Source organism: Chiloscyllium plagiosum, chromosome 1 (assembly GCF_004010195.1).
Source record: "Chiloscyllium plagiosum isolate BGI_BamShark_2017 chromosome 1, ASM401019v2, whole genome shotgun sequence".
NCBI classification, from domain to species: Eukaryota; Metazoa; Chordata; class Chondrichthyes; order Orectolobiformes; family Hemiscylliidae; genus Chiloscyllium; species Chiloscyllium plagiosum.
Genome location: NC_057710.1, coordinates 133,102,460 through 133,121,289, shown reverse-complemented (window position 1 = coordinate 133,121,289; position 18,830 = coordinate 133,102,460). Strand labels below are relative to the sequence as shown.

At 40.0% G+C, this 18,830-nt stretch overlaps 1 protein-coding gene across 34 annotated transcripts in view; it reads left to right on the top strand.

Annotated features, from left to right (window-relative positions):
• ank2b (ankyrin 2b, neuronal) overlaps positions 1–18,830 on the top strand; it is an 892,118-nt gene that overhangs the window by 697,014 nt on the left and 176,274 nt on the right. For all 34 annotated transcript variants that reach the window (XM_043697402.1, XM_043697316.1, XM_043697278.1 and 31 more), the window contains 4 exons: positions 2,702–2,800; positions 2,903–3,001; positions 12,649–12,747; positions 14,617–14,814. In XM_043697402.1, coding sequence (XP_043553337.1) covers positions 2,702–2,800; positions 2,903–3,001; positions 12,649–12,747; positions 14,617–14,814 — 495 coding nt within the window. The remainder of the gene's footprint in view (positions 1–2,701; positions 2,801–2,902; positions 3,002–12,648; positions 12,748–14,616; positions 14,815–18,830) is intronic.

Sequence of the window (18,830 nt, the reverse complement as noted above, 5' to 3'; positions counted from 1 at the left end):
TCCTGTTCAAGTGAATGTTGAAGATCCAATGGCACTTTTTCTCAGCTAAAGTTATCCCAGTGTACTAGCCAAAATCCAACCTCAAATGAGATCATCATAATGTAACTGATTATTCATATAGTTGATACTTGTGGGACTTCCCTGTGTGCAAGTTAGCTGCTATATTGTTCACCAGAAATAATTAAAGCTGTGAAAGTATGAATAATGTGTGGCATATGTTTCAAAAAGAGACCATTCCAAAAAGATATTGAGTCTGAACCAGGAAAATTCTCCAAAACACTCCAGTTACGAATGGTATACTGCCAATGATAATATTACCGTTCACTAACTCAAGACACCACACGAGAAATTCCATCTCCTTTGAAAATTCATAAATCTGAATCAATATAAACATAATTATCCAACAGATATAAATATCACTATGGCTGCAAAGTTAAAGGTAATGCCTCTTATTAGTACCAACCTCCTAGGGATCTGTAAGTTACTATACGACTCATTCCCTATCTGTTTTATGTATACTGACTACTGAGCCAGTTATATCTGAATGTCAGACTGTCTATTGCAACTGAGAACAAATGCAATTTAAAATTAAGTATTGACTTTTCCTACATCCATAAGCATACCTTGAGTGTGTTTGGAATTGAATCTGCCGCCACAGTGGTATTTTTACAGATTACACAGTTTATTGCATGCAGCAGTGACTGCATGTCAAAACTGGTTGTGAAGTGTTTTAGAGTTGTGTATGGTGGATTATATAGTAAAACGTAAACGTGAAAGAATAGCTTCCTGTTATAAAGGTTGCAATTGAGCGACTGGTAAAATCGAGAAATGAAAGAATTCCATGATACAGATGTATTTTTAATTTGGACTATTCAACAAGGCTATTCAGATAGTCAATTAATGTGAATAATTTAATTGGCCCTGCAATATCATCTGACTGAAAATCACAAAGTATGTTCAGTGAGAAGTGTTTATCGATCATGTGCATTTCTGAGTAAGATGACCCTTTCTTAATACACAACCGTTGCAAATCAATGCTACAGAAAAATCAAGTGAGCACTTTGCAGGCTGGTAATCCCATATAAAATAGTAACTGATAACTTTTCTTAAGCTAAAATTATTACATTTATCTCTGGCAATAATATTATTCTTCAGAAATTGCATAATAGCATGTTGGTGATCATCATGCCTCTATGAAAAGCAAAATACTGCAAATGTTGGAAATCAGAAATACTCAGCAACTCTGCAGCTCCGTGGAGAGAGAAGAAGAGTTAACCCTAACATCAGAACACTTTTGATGAGGGATCGTTGATGCAAAATGTTAACTCTATTTCTCTTTCCATCGATGTTTCCAAACCTGTTGAATATTTACAGCACATTTTGTTTTTATTTCTACTGTCAATCTGTCAGAGTTTAGATTTACGGAATGTTTATAACTCAATATTACAAACCTATTAAATAAAAGAAGGAAACAGATTATCTGATTCATTAACTAATTACATTCAGACATGATGAAACCAAATGGACATCAGCTGTTCCTTCTTAACACACAAACCCCAGGGAAAAAAGTACCTGAATTTAATTTAGTGACAACTTTGGAAAATTCTTCCCTGATCTAAGATAATGGAAGAGATTATTGTAACCATTCCTAGTCAATCTCTCTGCACTGGGTAACTCGTGACAACTGCTCTGATGATTCATTCAAAACATTAGTATAATACTTATTTACCAGATTGTATATTTCTTCAGGGAGTAACTAATTTAAGAAATAAAAATTGTAGTAAAGAATTCTGTAGTAAAGAATTGTGTATGAATATTTTTATTACAATTCCCCCTACGATTTAACAGAGTCAACCTGATAAATTGTTTTTATATTTACATGCATTCTGCTGCATTAAGTTTTCCCATTTGTCATATACAATTTGCTTCTACTGTGTGCATTGTGTTCCTGAACAGAGAGCTACTGAATTGTGGGAACGTCATTTTTAATCAATATGGTCAGGCTCCAACTGTCAGTTATGATAGAGAGTGATTATGAAGAAACAGCATGCACTGCAGTTAGTTGGGGAATGCGATTGTGGAGGGTTACATAGGGAGACTTTATTAGAAGTCAGACATGCTTTGGGAGGAAAAAGCATTCCTTTCTTGACCTTAACTGGCAAAAGGATTAATAAAACTAGCAGCAGTTCCTCTTTACAAAGGTGATTAAGTTATTATAGTGGCAGGTTCAAGACTATTCCAAAGGCAAGCAATTTTAGATGCCCTTGAAGACAACCTTACTCTATTTGTGCTTGACACCACATGGTGGATGACTTCATTGCAGCGTTAACCCTGACTGTAAAAAATGGTGAGGAGAGAGGGTTGACATATTTCAAGAATTGTTCCTGTCTATACCATTGATACATTTGACATTTGGCATGAATTGGAGGTGACTGAATGAATGTGGAGAAGCAGATGTGTGCAGATCTTTCCCCTGGCTCTAATTGTCCATGCTGCCTGGTCCCATGTCGAACTATGAACTGTCTGACTGTAACTAATTCTACACCTACAAAATCTCTGGCCAATAGGTTTAGTTTAAACACAACTCTAGATATGGGATCCTGACTGAATTAACATGAGCATTGCATGCATGATCTTGGATTGACCATTTTGTGTGCATGCTTGATGTGAATGCTAATCTGGTTGTGTTTTTTTTACACAGAATGGCTTTACTCCACTGCATATTGCATGTAAGAAAAACCGTGTTAAAGTGATGGAACTTCTTGTGAAATACGGGGCCTCAATACAAGCCATAACAGAGGTAGAAGGAAATTTTAATACCTATTCACAGCCTCTGTTGCATCAGTTTAAAATAATTTGCAGCCCCTGCAGAGGAGTAAAATGTAATTGCTTTGTTTCACAGTCTGGCCTTACACCTATACATGTGGCTGCCTTCATGGGCCACTTGAATATAGTACTCCTTTTGCTGCAGAATGGAGCGTCTCCAGATGTTTCTAACATTGTGAGTATGGCAAGCTTTCATCAAAAGAAAGTACATTATGAAAGATCCGTTTGTTTAAATTCCTTCATATTGCATCACTTAGAAGTCTATTATTTTATTGTCCATTGGAAACAATGAGAGCTTGTGTATACCATCTGATAAATAGGGTGAAATGCATTCCTTTGTGTGCTGTCATTGATAAATAATTAGTATTAAAGGAGTAGTAAAGGTTTATCTTCACACCTTAGAGGATGACTTTCACAATTTCCATAAGGATCAAATTCACTCAAAAATCCAATCATCAATGATTTGGCTTCCAGATAAATTAGTTTTGTTTATTCATACGCAACAGGATGTTGCTTACAAATATCACCATTTAGAGCTATGCAGATATTATGAACAGACTTCACTGCATTAATCTGGTTTTACATTCAGAAACACAAGACTATCCTTTCTCAGCAGGTTCACAATATGGTTGTAAAAGATAGATAAAGAAAAATCACTGTTAGAAATACTTTCCAGAATGTATTTTATTCTTTGTCCACATTGAATGTGGTGAGTCTATAAATCTTGAAAAGCCAATGTAATTGACGTGTGCTGAAAATGTGTTGCTGGAAAAGCGCAGCAGGTCAGGCAGCATCCAAGGAACAGGAGAATCAACGTTTCGGGCATAAGCCCTTCTTCAGGATGCCCCGAAACGTCGATTCTCCTGTTCCTTGGATGCTGCCTGACCTGCTGCGCTTTTCCAGCAACACATTTTCAGCTCTGATCTCCAGCATCTACAGCCCTCACTTTCTCTCAGTAATTGACGTGTGCTCAAACTAACCAGAGCTTACTTACTAGAGTATTTTAACAAATAACGATCCAGCAACAAAGAGTTTCTTGTTTCATTTAATGAAAGCTACAAATGAGAAACACACAATTGGCTCTGAATACATATTTTAAAATATTGAAACAGGAAAAGGAACTTAAAATAGCAATTTCTGTGAAGGTTAAAAATTTGGCCCAGAACAAGAATCACTGGAAAAATAATGAATACAGTTTACTTCTGTACTGGTTTGCGTATTCTATTTGTATTGAAAATGCATACATGGAGAAGAAAAAGCTCAATAATTATATGAGAAAAAAGGTTTATTGCAGAAGAGCAGGACCACTGGGCCAGTATTTTGTTGTCATATGAAGCTCCTGCAAATGAATGACATCATTCTGAAATATGAATGACTTCTTATAGAACATAGAACATAGAAGAATACATCGCAGTACAGGCCCTTTGGCCCTCGATGTTGCGCCGATCCAAGCCCACCTAACCTACACTAGCCCACTATCCTCCATATGCCTATCCAATGCTCGCTTAAATGCCCATAATGAGGGAGAGTCCACCACTGCTACTGGCAGGGCATTCCATGAACTCACGACTCGCTGAGTAAAGAACCTACCCCTAACATCTGTCCTATACCTACCACCCCTTAATTTAAAGCTATGCCCCCTCGTAATAGCTGACTCCATACTTGGAAAAACTGTCAGAAGTCACACAATACCAGGTTTTAGTTCAATAGGTTTATTTAAAATCACAAGTCTTTGGAGCGCTGCTCCTTCACCAGGTATATTCTTCATCTGACACAGGAGCAGTGCTCAGAAAGCGTGTGATTTCAAATTACCTGTTGAACTATAATCTGATGTCGTGTGACTTCTGACTTTGTCCACCCCAGTCCAACACCGGTACCTGCACATCATGACTAAAGAACTGAGCATTTCAACAAATTTGGGGAGGAGAGTGCAGTACTAACATGCACGGCTCCATTTTTACTATGGTTATCGAGTCACGTGAATCCCACAGAATCTGGTAATTTCCTTACCTCTAAGATTAGATTAGATTAGATTACTTCCTGTGTGGAAACAGGCCCTTCGGCCCAACAAGTCCACACCGACCCGCTGAAGCGTAACCCATCCAGATCCATTCTCCTACATTTACCCCTTCACCTAACACTATGGGGAATTTAGCATGGCCAATTCACCTAACCTGCACATTTTTGGATTATGGGAGGAAACCGGAGCACCCGGACGAAACCCACGCAGACTCAGGGAGAATGTGCAAACTCCACACAGAGAGTCGCCTGAGGCGGGAATTGAACCTGGGTCTCTGGCGCTGTGAGGCAGCAGTGCTAGCCACTGTGCCGCCCACCTTTTGTCTTTACAAAATCAAATACTTGGTTAAAAAGAAATCTCACCATTTGTAGTGAGTATAGAAAATGAAAGATGTTAAGTCACACCAAGCCACTTGCTTTAACCATAAGCAAGCTGTCAGGTTGGGCAGTGTATTGTATCAGGTTGGTGAAGTTTGTTGGATTTGGGAAAGTTTGTCAGATTGGATTGTGGGAGAATGTTGGGTCCAGCAAGATTGAATGGAGTCGTCATGGAAGATGCCAGGTCATGCAGGTGCTGTCAGGGCCAGAAGGATGGAAGATTGTTTGGTTGGTGGGTGAGAAGTCACGTCCAGTCGGGGATTGGACGTAGAGGGGTAGTCTTCATATTGCTATGTCCAGACTGGCATAGAATGGGTGCCAGGTCAGGTTGGGTGTTGTTGAATCCAAGGACAGGAATTTAGGAATTTTTTGTGGGATGGTGGGGGCAGTGAGGAAATGTGGAAGGGTGTGTTAGGTCAGTAGATGCAGAGCCATTCTTTCAAAGTTCAGTTTAATAGTTATTCATGAGTTAGAACAGGCTTTTAATCTACTAACTTTTTCTGGATAACAATTGAGCTTGATTAATCAGAACCCTCCGAATTCTTTGACTTTAAGAGGCTTTTTTTCAAAGGAATTACCAATTTCAAATTCCATGCTGCTATAACATCTATTTGGTCACCAGAATATCTGGACCAGTTAAATATGCCTCATTGTTGGGTATAAATGCACTTCATCCAGGTCTCTTAAAGTGGATAGAGTACTTTAGAATAAAAATAACTGAAAAGTTCAGTAAGAATTGTTGAAGGTTTGGACAAATTACATCACATTACTCTCCAAGAAGATACCAACCCCGTCTGCTTATCCACTCCCTGGAACATTTGTCATCCTTTGGAGAAATCTTGATTGAGAATGGAGTCAAAATCATCAGTGACAATATAAACACAGGAATGGTTAGGGTTAGTAACTGTTCCCAACACAAATGGAGATCTCCACAATTCTTCACAAACCTCTCTGCAGTGAATGGGCTCTGGCAGATGTCCTTCCATCAAGAGTCAAGATTTCTGACTACATTTATTATGTCATTTCAGCACTATTGCTTTGACAGTCTACCATTGAGATTTCTTGTGCATCAGAGATTTTCCAAAATGCATGTCTAGAATCCTGGAATGAAAACAGGGAACCAAATGATACAACATTATGTGATAAAATGAAAAGGATATGATGTGAAGGTCATGGACATGTAAGAAGTACAGAAAATTGCAGTACTGTAAATAAATGAGAAATGTAAATTCTCTGGAATGACACTCATGTTTATATGGCACATTATCCAAGGGGAAGGCATCACAGTGGATCCTAGCAACACGAGCCATCAGTGAATTTTCAGTACTGTAAATGGTGTACAGCACTAGTTAACCATAATGAATGAAGTGGGTAAATCACACACAAGTTACCTTTATTTCATCTACTTATAAAGAAATCTCACAGAAAAGCAAGCATTGAAACAATGATTTAAACTTTACAGCATGTAATGACCAAATTAGATCCCTCAAGCAAGCAAGTTAAACCTCACAACCCAATTAATGGTGGAACTTGGCCAAGATTCCACCAACAGTGTTTGTCTCTAGAGGTGTCCACGGTTCAGTCTTGTGCAGTGTTGTTCTTTGAAGTTCTGCTAAAGGGGAAGTTCTGATGTTCATTTCTTATACAGATCTTTGTCCTTCAGGTTGAGGATACTACATTATTGATTTTTTAAAGTTCTTTCTTCCAAAATATTGATTATTTTCCTGGAGTCCTTGAGACTGTAGCTTGCTTCCTTACCAGAAGTAACTTTTTTGTTTCTTCTTACATTTGTTCTTGACTGTTTCATCGAAGACACAGCTTTTCTGTGATTAACGTTTTACAATTTTTCTGCAGAGCCATCCTTGTCCTTCGTGGCAAAAAAAGCATCAAAGCAAGTGTCAAAGCAGTTTTCTTTATGTAACATCAACACACAGGCATGACGAATGCCTTTCAATTCCTTTTTAAGTTTTTCCTTGCCTTTATTAGCTGATTCCATACAGAGTTATTGATGCTTCCTTCTGTATGTAACCGATTGTCTTTTGTTGATTCATTCATTCCATGAGTAGCTATTAAAATTCTGAAGTTTATGATATCACATGACAAAGCTAATTCCCAACATAGTTGGTCTTACTGAACCCCTAAGAGAGCTTTTTAAAAAAGGCCTGCAATGGTATTGATGTCAGACTTAAGCTTTTACAAAGATTAAGGAGAAGCTGCTTTTGACTGATGTCAAAATGCCCACAACATGCAGGACCAATGTGATATATAAAATCCGTTGTACTGCAACAAGCACTACATCAGACAAACAGGTAGGAAACTTGCCATCCAACATCATGAGCCCAACTGGCTACTAAACAACATGATCCACTGTCCCTCATCTCCATATACACAGACCAACAGCGCAATCAATCCTACTAATGACAAAGTTACTATCCTAGGACAGGCCAATCAGAGACATGCGAGAGAGTTCTCGGAAACCTGGTTTTCAACCAAAGAGGCCATTAGCAAACACATAGACTCAGTGTACAAACCGCTACAGAGAATTAGCGGAAGTGATACTCACCTCATCAGACCGCGCCACATAAAAACCCAGGGGTATGGAACAAGAGCACTTAACGGAAGTCGCTCTGATGATGGTACTCAGCATGGTAACAAAACATCTACACGATAACCTGTTATGGACTAGGCTAGACCACATTCTTAAGCAGGCAGCCCAGACAATAACTTTGCAATTTATTTTGGTAAGTGTACAGTGAAAATTACCCAGAGTAAGTTAGCTAAGTTTATTACCAGGTTTTAAAACAGACAAAAATTTATTCACAAGATTACAGGCAATACTTGAGTATCACAAAGAGCAGAGAAGGAGATCAAAGAACCGAATAAAGAACATCTACAGAACTAGGTCTATCTAGACTTAATGATACTGTTTCAAATATGCACAACAGTCCCATTAAGCAACCCCTTTAAACACAATAAAAATGAATCAAAGGCTTATAGGTTGAAGTTAGAAGGGCAGAAGGAGAGAGAGTCTCTCAGCCTGTTTCCACACAGCTCCACAGCTGAAGTCCTAACCAAGTTCTGAACTGACCTGCTCAGTTAGAAAGTTGGCTACGCCCCCATTACTTATACAGGTCACTTCTAAAAACATAAAAGCTGTGGCCTAAAGTTTCATCTGTTTACATATAAACAAAAAGGCCTCCAATGCCCTTTTATATCTGTACCAAACCCAGCCGTTTCGGAGACCAGAGTGTTTTATGACACCTCTGAAAAACTCAAAAACAGTATCCTTAAGAAAGGGAACAGCTTATAGAAAAAAAAGGACCAGCTTTGTGACAAACCCAACAGCTTGGCCAGCAAACTACCTATCTCATTCACAACTTGAGCAACAGATCTTCGTGAAAACGGTTGGCACAGTGGTTAGCACTGCTGCCTCACAGCGCCAGAGACACGGGTTCAATTCCCGACTCGGGCGACTGACTGTGTGGAGTTTGCACATTCTCCCCGTGTCTGCGTGGGTTTCCTCCGGGTGCTCCGGTTTCCTCCCACATTCCAAAGATGTGCAGGTCAGGTGAATTGGCCATGCTAAATTGCCCGTGGTGTGAGGTAAAAAGGGGTAAATGTAGGGGTATGGGTGGGTTGCGCTTCGGCGGCTCGGTGTGGACTTGTTGTGCCGAAGGGCCTGTTTCCACACTAAGTAATCTAATCTAAAAAAAAACCTTACTGATATTGTAAGCATGTTGTATACAATCCAAACTATTCACCATTGTAGCCACAACTTTCTTGACCATTGTACTTGGAGCAATCCTCCTTCAAGTGAAAATTGAGAGATTGTTACGAAAACTGCTCAATTTTAGATTTAGAGCTATGATGGTTGAACTGAGGTACATAATCAGAGAATAAAATCATGACCATTTGGGTGGGAATGTTGAAGATTCACACACAATCTCCTGGGACTGAAATTCCATTGAGATGGACTAGAAGCTTTGGAAATGTTACTGTGATAAAAAAAAAACCCTCATACTTCACGCATGCAATACTTCAGGCTTACGTTGATGAAATATAAATATGGAACGATCAATGTTCCAGACAAGATACTAATAACAGTGCATCCCCTTTCAAGAGCACCTAAAACCAAATATATGAAGACTTTATGTCTGTGGAACAAGTAGAGTCTTATTCTATGGCAACAGTCAATGTATTTCTAGTGGCTGGAGGCACACTTTGATAAATTCATGCATCTTAAAAATTTAGTCAGGAGCTCACATAGATGAGATAACTGTCTGCAAGGCTCAAAAAATGTAATCCAGTTGACCAAGTGTTGAACAGTAATCGAGAGTAAAAGCAACTCTTGACAACAGTGGAAAGTTTATTGATGTATGGCTGTAGAGTTATCAAACCAAACTTGACTTAAAGAGAAATCCTACAGAAGCTCCTCAGGCAATACTTAAGTATCACAAAGAGCAGAGCAGGAGATCAAAAACAATACGGTGTCCCGGCATGTTGAAAGACATAGAGTATTATTTGGGAGTGGGAGGAAGGGAGGGGTATAGCCATGTCAGCAACCTAGTAATCTGTTGGTGGACAGATTGCTGTGACACCATGTATATCCCTTTACATATTGTAATCAACAGACATGATGGCAGCAATCTGATCTTATAATATGCCATTTTGTTATTTTATAGCAGCTTAACCTATCAGTGTAGTGCTCAGATGCTGGGTGGTTGCTGCATATTCAGCAATGGAAATGATAACATCAGCTATTAAATATTGTATTGCGGTTAGGTCCACAAGTGGAATCATTGACCAGCACTAGTGGAAGCTGTCTACAAACCCTTGTGCCAAGTTAGTGTTGGACTCCCCTATGTTTCTTAACAGTGGCTCTAAGTTTTCTGGAAATCTCCTCAAAGTCTTCTGCTTTGCATTCCCATCAGCATTCTCCTGGAACTGTATCATCAAAGTTTGTATTTGAATCCTTGTGTACAATGTCACCTTAAGTGACCTGGCTCCTATAGTTCTTAGACTCTATCTTAGCTGAAGCTTCCCCGTGTACGTTGTTTCAACAGGCACGCACATCTTCTCCAATGTAGCTTTGTACATTTCGGCAGCATCACTATCTGAGCTGATAGTGGTATGTATTGAGAGTGAATGATGATACATCTTCATTAACTTTCTCTCGTACTGTTCTTCCACTTCTTGGACACGCTGTACTCCATTTCTATCTGAAAGGGAGAAGGTAAATGGATAAAATTGTGAAATGGGGAGGAGAAAGTAAGTGGTGTGCATATTTTTAAATTGGTACTCAAGGTACTTTTTAATCAGTCTATTCAGGGATGTTATGACATTACCTTTGGAACAGGTGGAGCTCAAGCTCTTCTGGGCTAAAGATAGGAACACTGCCATTACACCACAAAAGCTCTTCCACCATTTGCAGATTGTATGGGACGGTGGAATGAAAATGTAGTGGGATATAGGAAGCAAGGCTAGACATAAGGATACCATGATTTTTAATGTTTATTTTACCCTGTTACTGATCACCATCTCATTAATGCTTTCCATTTATTGGCCAGCACTGTCTCCTCCATGGGTAAGAATGTCTGTTTCCTTTGGTTAGGTTCTGTATGTTTGGTTGTAGACCACTTTGATTTACATCTTTGACTTGCAGGACAGTGACTCTGGTGAAATCTGTTTGGCTGGTATAGCTGACATGGCTGAGTGATGTGTAAACTCTGATCATTGGATAAAGCCTGGTGCTGATGGGAAAATTTCACTGAACTCAACCATTCTTATGAGATCATTGGAGTTTTTGCTTCTTGATCCTTGGAGCATTTACCTTTATATGACCATTTCTCCCACTGCCTTTTTCTGTTTCACTTGAAGGCCTCTGCCCCAATTCCTTTAGATGTAGGGCATCTCTTCTCCTTTCTACTTCTCTCAGTCGGACTTGCAGTTTTTCCTGTTTTCCCTGTTGTGACATTCTTTGCTCTTTCTCAGATTGAATTTGTTTTCATCCACAACACTCTCAACCTATTTCAATCCCAATGAGCTCCCTTTTAAGAGACATAGATCGGCTTTAAAGCATGTGTGTTAGCTTTAGGTGGTTGCAGCTACTATTCCTATTTCACCTATTGATCAGTAGTGGAGTTAGCCACTAGTAGGATGTGGGTGTCACTTAAATGGATTGTAAAAGTAAAGAAGTGTTGTTACAATTATATAAGGCATTGGTGAGACCACACCTGGTGTATTATGTACAGTTTTTGTCATCTTACTTCAGGAAGGATGTGGTGGAACTGGAGGCAGTTCAGAGGAGGTTCACCAAGCTGATTCCAGGAATGAAATGGCTGTTGTACGAGGAGCGGTTGAATAGCTTGGGCTTGTACTTGCTGGAGTTCAGAAGAATAAGAGGGGATCTGATTGCGTTATATAAAATACTAAAGAGGATTGATAAGGTGGATGTTGAACAGATGTTCTCCCTTGTGGGATAATGTCGAATAAGAGGTCATAGATATTGAGTGGGAGGAACATAGAAGAATACAGCGCAGTACAGGCCCTTCGGCCCTCGATATTGCGCCGATCCAAGCCCACCTAACCTACTCTAGCCCACTATCCTCCATATGCCTATCCAATGCCCGCTTAAATGCCCATAATGAGGGAGAGTCCACCACTGCTACTGGCAGGGCATTCCATGAACTCACGACTCGCTGAGTGAAGAACCTACCCCTAACATCTGTCCTATACCTACCCCCCCTTAATTTAAAGCTATGTCCCCTTGGTAGGTTCAAAACTGATATGAGGAGAACCTACTTCTCTGAGGGTTGTGAATCTGTGGAACTGGTTGCCCCAGAGTGCAGTGAAGGCAAAATCAATCAACAGATTCAAAAAAGAAATCGGTATGTTTTTAATGAAAAGCAAGATAAAGGGCTATTGGGAGCAGGCGGGAACGTAGAGTTGAGACCAGGCTAAGATCAGCCATGCTGATGTTAAATGATGGGGTGGGTTTGAATTGCCTACTCTCACTCCTAATTCTTGTGTTACTATATAAATGAGCAGGAAGAGTGAAGACAGTGGGGTGCCTTGATTGCAGTCAGTGGGCATTGGCTAATACTGTTATCCAATGTTTAGTCTCCTCGATTTGTGCACACAAAGTTAAAATACACAAACTATTTAAATTGAATACCTTTAGATTTCAGAGACATCTCAGTTTGTCCACTTGGATTCCCATAAAATGTTATTCTCGAACTTATTTTTTGGGATCGAATCTGGAAAATGCATCTCACTATTAGAAGTGATTTTACAAACAAATCAGCTACTGTATTTTTCTGCCTTTGATGGTTTAGTCTTGAATACAATGGGGATGGACCTCTCTGTTGCGTCTACAATGGCAATGATTCTCTCCAGCTTGCTTATTAACTATTTTTCTTTCTTCAGCGTGGAGAAACTGCATTGCACATGGCTGCAAGAGCTGGACAGGTGGAAGTCGTGCGCTGCCTACTGCGCAATGGGGCCCTCGTGGATGCCAAAGCTAGAGTAGGTGTCATAAAAACACTTTGTAAGATTGTGTTTATTATTGTTGCCACTTCAGATGTTGATACTGACCAAAGCTTTTTTTTTTAAACAAAACAAGTTGTTGTACAAAAATGTCCCCCAGTGCATACTTTCATGTGTTAGGGCTGTGCAATCAGATAAACTAACCTTTGTTTGTTCCACAACAAAGCAATTTCCTCTCAGTTTAGGTATTTGTAATGTAGAGATTACAAGTTCTAAGTCCTTTCAATTTTTATTGGAAAAGCTAAAACATGACATTGCAGTCAATTAGAGAAGACGTTAAACCACCAAACCTGATCTTCCTTCTACACCCTTAAGTCCCTAACTGTAGCATTGATGTTCATTGACAAAATTTTATTTTAGGAGCCATGGCATTAAGAAACAACAGCAAGAACTTATCAGGAAAGAATGCAATTAAGGAAGGAGCAATACCAGACTTTTCTTTCAACCTCATTTTTGATACCATCAACAAATTTACTCTAATACATTGCAACATAAGTTATTATGCATGTGGCATATATTTTGTGTTTTTTTTTCAGTCATTAATAAAAGTGAATTAGCATTGTAAAACGTAAAGTTGCTGAAATAATTCTTTGGGACAGATTTCACAACCAAAATAGGGGGTTTAGGTGAAGGAAAAACAAACTCCCCCCAAATTGTTGCATTTTTGTTATTGATTAGAATTTCTTTGTAATTTCCATGAATGGTATTGAGTACGGGCAGGAGTTCAATCTTACACACTAAATTGCTCAGTAATCAATATGCTGCTAAACAGTGGCTAAAGATTGTTGAGTGAATGTCAAGGCTAAAGTAACAAATCCAAAGCCAGTTCAATTTCAGTAGACAGCTCAATATGAAATTGACTTAAAAAAGCACACTGAGTAATCAACAGTTAACATGAAGAAGACATCTTTTGAACAAAAGGGTATTGGTTATATCTGGCAATTACTTGAAACTGAGTTAATTATCCACATTCAGCTCGAAACATATTATTTTATGGATTCATTTGAAGTTATCTTACAGAGAAGGGGGACAGTTGTTGTCAATATGAATTATCTTCTGAAATGTATATTTCTTTCAGTTGAATTTCCATATTGACTTTCTTTCCTTTTCCATAGTTCAGCTGTCACCCTTTGTACAGTGTCTGGAGTGTGGCTATAGCTAGTCATTGTTGATCAAAGTGAATCAGTAAAAGACACTTAAGTTCTCTCGAAGTAATGAGCCCAAGATCTGACAAGATTCTTCTGCATAGAGCAGTGATGACTGAACATCAGATTTGAACTTTGTGAACCTAACAGAAGTCAATATAGGGTGATAGATAAAAGTAGCTGCTGTAAGGCATCCCTGCAGTTTCCTGGTTCATTTCCAGAGTCAGGAATGTTTTGAGCTTATGACAGGACACCTATTTGAAATAGCTGGGCTTCCACTTTAATGTGCAAATTGGGCTGCAAATATATTTTTGGAGTGTGATTGATTGATGATTCCACTGAATTGAATGGAAGTTGGGTTTAAGAATTAAATCGAAGTGTGTGTGCATGCATATATATTGTGTGTGTGTGTGTGTATATATATATATATGTGTGTGTGTGTAAACATAATATATATAGCTTCTGTTGCAAATACTCGTTTGTAATTCAATAATACAGACCACAGGTCTGACATATCTAATTAAAATAAGTCCAGCTAGTTGAAAAAACTATTTCTATTCAATCACAAAAATGATTTTATTTTGTTAAATTGTTTTTCAGTTTTTAGACAATTCTGGAGATTGTGTTGTCCTGCTATGAATCCTGCAGGCAGAACTGTAATGAATAAGGGATGTTTTGTATTTGTTCCATTTTATTCTCCCAGGAGGATCAGACGCCTTTACACATTGCCTCAAGGTTGGGTAAAACTGAGATTGTGCAACTGCTGTTGCAGCATATGGCTTTTCCAGATGCCTGCACCACAAATGGTTACACTCCACTACACATTTCTGCCAGGGAGGGGCAGGAAGATGTGGCTTCCATTTTGCTTGAGGCAGGTGCTACACATTCATTAGCTACAAAGGTAAGGATTAATATGTTCGATGGTATGGGGGGAATATTGAACAAATTTTGAATTGTGACATAATTCAAACAAGCAGCTGTTTAACAGAGAGGTAAATCAGTGCTTTAATAGCTCTTTGGTTACATGCTCAAACCCCTATATGTTAAGTCCTATTTCCAGCTTTGAATTTCTTTATTGGACAATTGTCCTGACTTGATCAATTTCAGGGAAGCAGAAATTCTCTTAGTATATTTTCTGGATATCATTATTTGACCAAGGAATTGACCATGTTTCCACTTTGCATGTTGTCAAATCTTTCTCAGAGTAATGTCCCCCAATCCTATCATAATTTATGTCCTCGAGAAAATTGGGAAACCTTCCTCATTAATTTGCCAGGTATTGCTAGAAAACAAAGAAAACTCAAATTTTTATGTAGCTGTAGTCTGCTTACCTCTCCATCCATGATTCCTAATTTTTTTTTATTTCAAAAATATACTTTATTCATAAAATAATTTGATGGTCTGTACAGTTGGTCATGCCATACATATGTAAACATGTACATACAGAGATCAAAACTTATCATTTTTATACAGGTCTGTACATGTTTTGATCATATGCCCATATAATTAGCTGAGGCGTCAGCAGAGCCCAAATGACTGCATGGGCCCCCTGTTCTTCGTTAGGCAGGCAGACTTTACACAGTGGTCTTTCCCCACCGCGCCTTGACGGCAGCTGCCCCAAGCTTCAGCGCGTCCCTCAACACGTAGTCCTGCACCATGGAATGTGCCAGTCTGCAACACTCAGTCGGGGTCAACTCCTTCAGCTGGAAGATCAACAGGTTTCGGACCACCCAGAGAGCGTCCTTCACCGAGTTAATGATCCTCCAGGCACAGTTGATGTTCGTCTCGGTATGCGTCCCGGGGAACAGATCATATAGCACAGAGTCCTGCGTCACGGCGCTGCTCGGGACGAACCTCGACAAACACCACTGCATTCCTCTCCAGACTCCCTCTGCATAGGCACATTCCAGAAGGAGGTGTGTGACAGTCTCGACCCCCTCGCAGCCACTTCGAGGGCAGTGTGCGGTGCGGCTGAGAGTCCGGGCGTGCATAAAGGATCTCACAGGCAGAGCCCTTCTCACCACCAGCCAAGCCATGTCTTGGTGCGTGTTGGAAAGTTCTGGCGATGAGGCATTCTGCCAAATGGCTTTGACAGTCTACTCAGGGAACTGCTCGATAGGCTCCGGCCTCTCCTTTTCCCGAAGTGTCTCAAGGACACTACGTGCTGACCACTTCCTAATCGACTTGTGGTCAAAGGTGTTTTTCTTCATAAACTTCTCACCGAAGGACAGGTGATCTTTTATGGATGTTGGGCAGGCTTTGAGAGTCAGGAAGTCAGTCTTCTGTTGCAGGCTTCCCAGCGTCTGACTTGCTGTTGTATCCACTGTATTGATATGGTAAGTACAATTCAATTGCTGGTCAATGATAAATTACCAAATTATTAATCAAATTGTTCATTATTCAGTTACTGCAAACAGCTCCCGAAATTCTTAATCCATTTCTTTAAAGATACCTCAAAGAGTTAATGCAAAGTGTGATTAGTTCTGGTTATAGAAAGCTGAATATGCTGAATCTCACTCAATTATTCCCAGAGGAGATCTTACATAGTGACAGCAATGTCCAGGTGTGAGGTGGAAGTGGCTCATGAGGCACAGTGTTGTAACTGCCTTGTTGCAGTTTTACTGTCAGATTAGTGTGTTTTACATTTCAGCAGATATTCAGGCAGCAGGTGGAACAGGATGGTGACTCAACTGGGTGACGTATAGGCAAAGTTGCAAATGTTAAATCAGCAGCTGTGAAAGGAAACTTCCTGATCCCAAATGACTGTCCTATTTATACTGCAAAGGCACGAAAGAGTGTCAGCAAATTTAATGGCTATCTAGCAATGTTGCTTTTTAATGAATATTTTGCACAGTTTGCTCAGTAGAATTATGGGCAGTTGCTCCACTAAGAGCGACACTGACTAGATTTTACCAAGATGTTTGGTACACATCCTTTATTGATCAGAGCATTGAGTAGAGGTGTTGATCTGGTCGATTAGGCCTTTTTTTGGAATACTACCTTCAATTCTGGTCTCCCTGTTGTGAAACTTGAAAGGGTTGAGATGTTGTGACACTTGAAAGGGTTCAGTAAAGATTTACAAGGATGTTGCCAGGTTTGCAGGGTTTGAGCTATAGAGAGAGGCTGAATAGGCTGGGACTGTTTTCCCTGGAGCGTCGGAGGCTGAGGGGTGACCTAATAGAGCTTTATAAAATCATGAGAGGCCTGGATAGAATGAGTAGCCAAGGGGTGGCGGAGATCAAAACTAGAGGGTATACGTTTAAGATGAGATGGGAAGTGTTTAAAAGGGATTTAAGGGTAACCTTTTCACACAGCGGGTGGTGCGTGCGTGGAATGAACTGCCAGAGGAAGTGGTGGAGGTTGGTACAATTGCAACATTTTTAAAAGGCATCTGGATGGGTATATGAAGAGGAAGAGTTTAAAGGGACATTGCCCAAATACTGGCAAGTGGGACTAGATTAATATAGAATATCTGACTGGCATGGACAAGTTGGACCGAAGGGTCTGTTTTCGTGCTATACATCTCTATGACACTGTGACTGTACGTCCCCTGTTGTGATTGCTAGTCCATACAGAGGTAGACAATGGCTGAGCCTTAAGTATTGAAGCTACAACTAATGTCAGTGCCAGAGACAAGGCAGCAGAAAAACCTTAGCTTCTCTCGCGAGATCTTCTATCCTTCTTCTCCACTTCATCCTTACTAAGGGTTGCACTTTGGATAGGAAATTAGTTCAAGACCAGATGTAACACCCAGGATGGTGAGCTGTACTGTCAATTCTCAGCATTTAGGTTCAGTCTCAAAGAAGTGCCAATGGACTCTCAAATCTGCAAAGGGACCGGCCCTTAGATATAAAACAAATTCTACAATTTGAATATAGTTTACTGCAGGGAATGCTCACATTCAAGCAATCAATACTTGGATGTTTGTATGGTTATTGTTTTAACTTTGTTCAGGTATCTGTATTCTTTAACATAGGGGTTGGAAGTACTGAAAGGGGAGAAATGTTTCTTTTTTCTCATAATCAATAAAGTTATGACATTCTCTTGTTCAATGCTATAGCAAACATTTACAACTGTCTTGAATGTGACATCAGGACACCGGATACCAGAGAATTTTCTCCTTCCATCCATGTCAAGCTCAGCTTGTTTATTTAACACCCTTTGCTTCAGCAGTGCCTCAGAGGTAACCCTCTCACCTCTGAGTCAGAGAGTTGTTGCTTTGAGTTGCACTCCAAGTTCCTGAGCACATAATCTCACCTGATAATCCAGAGTAGCATTGCTGGGGAATGACATCTCTCACATGATGCCTTAAACATTCCACCACACAGGATCTGGGAAGAGCTCCAAAGGGTGGGCAGGAGGTGTGCTCCCATTGCCGTTCAGAGCATCACCATAGCCATTTGGAAAAGACCAAAGGAATCCTCATGCAACCCATTTCATGGACAGGCAGCAAGGTGGCTCAGTGGTTAGCACTGCTGCCTCACAGCCCCACGGAGCCGGGTTTGATTCTAGCCTCGGGTGACTGGAGTTTGGACATTCTCCCTGGGTCTGTGTGATTTTCCTCTGGTGGCTTTGATTTCCTCCCAGATTCCAAAGATGTGTGGGTTAGATGGACTGGCCATACTAAGTTACCTTGTATTGTCCAAGGATGTGTAGGCTAGGTGGGTTAGACTACACTCATCCAAGCAAGTGGGGAGTATTCCATCACAATGCGGACGTGTGCTTTGTAGATGGTGGAAAGACTCTGGGGCATCAGGAGGTAAGCTACTCACTACAGAGATTCTTAGCCTCTGCCCTGCTCTTCAAGCCACTGTGCTTAAATGGCTACTCCAGCTCGGTTTGTGACAATGGTCAGTCCAGGATATTGTTAGTGGAGAATTCAGCAATGGTAATGCCATTGAACATCAAGGTAAGGTG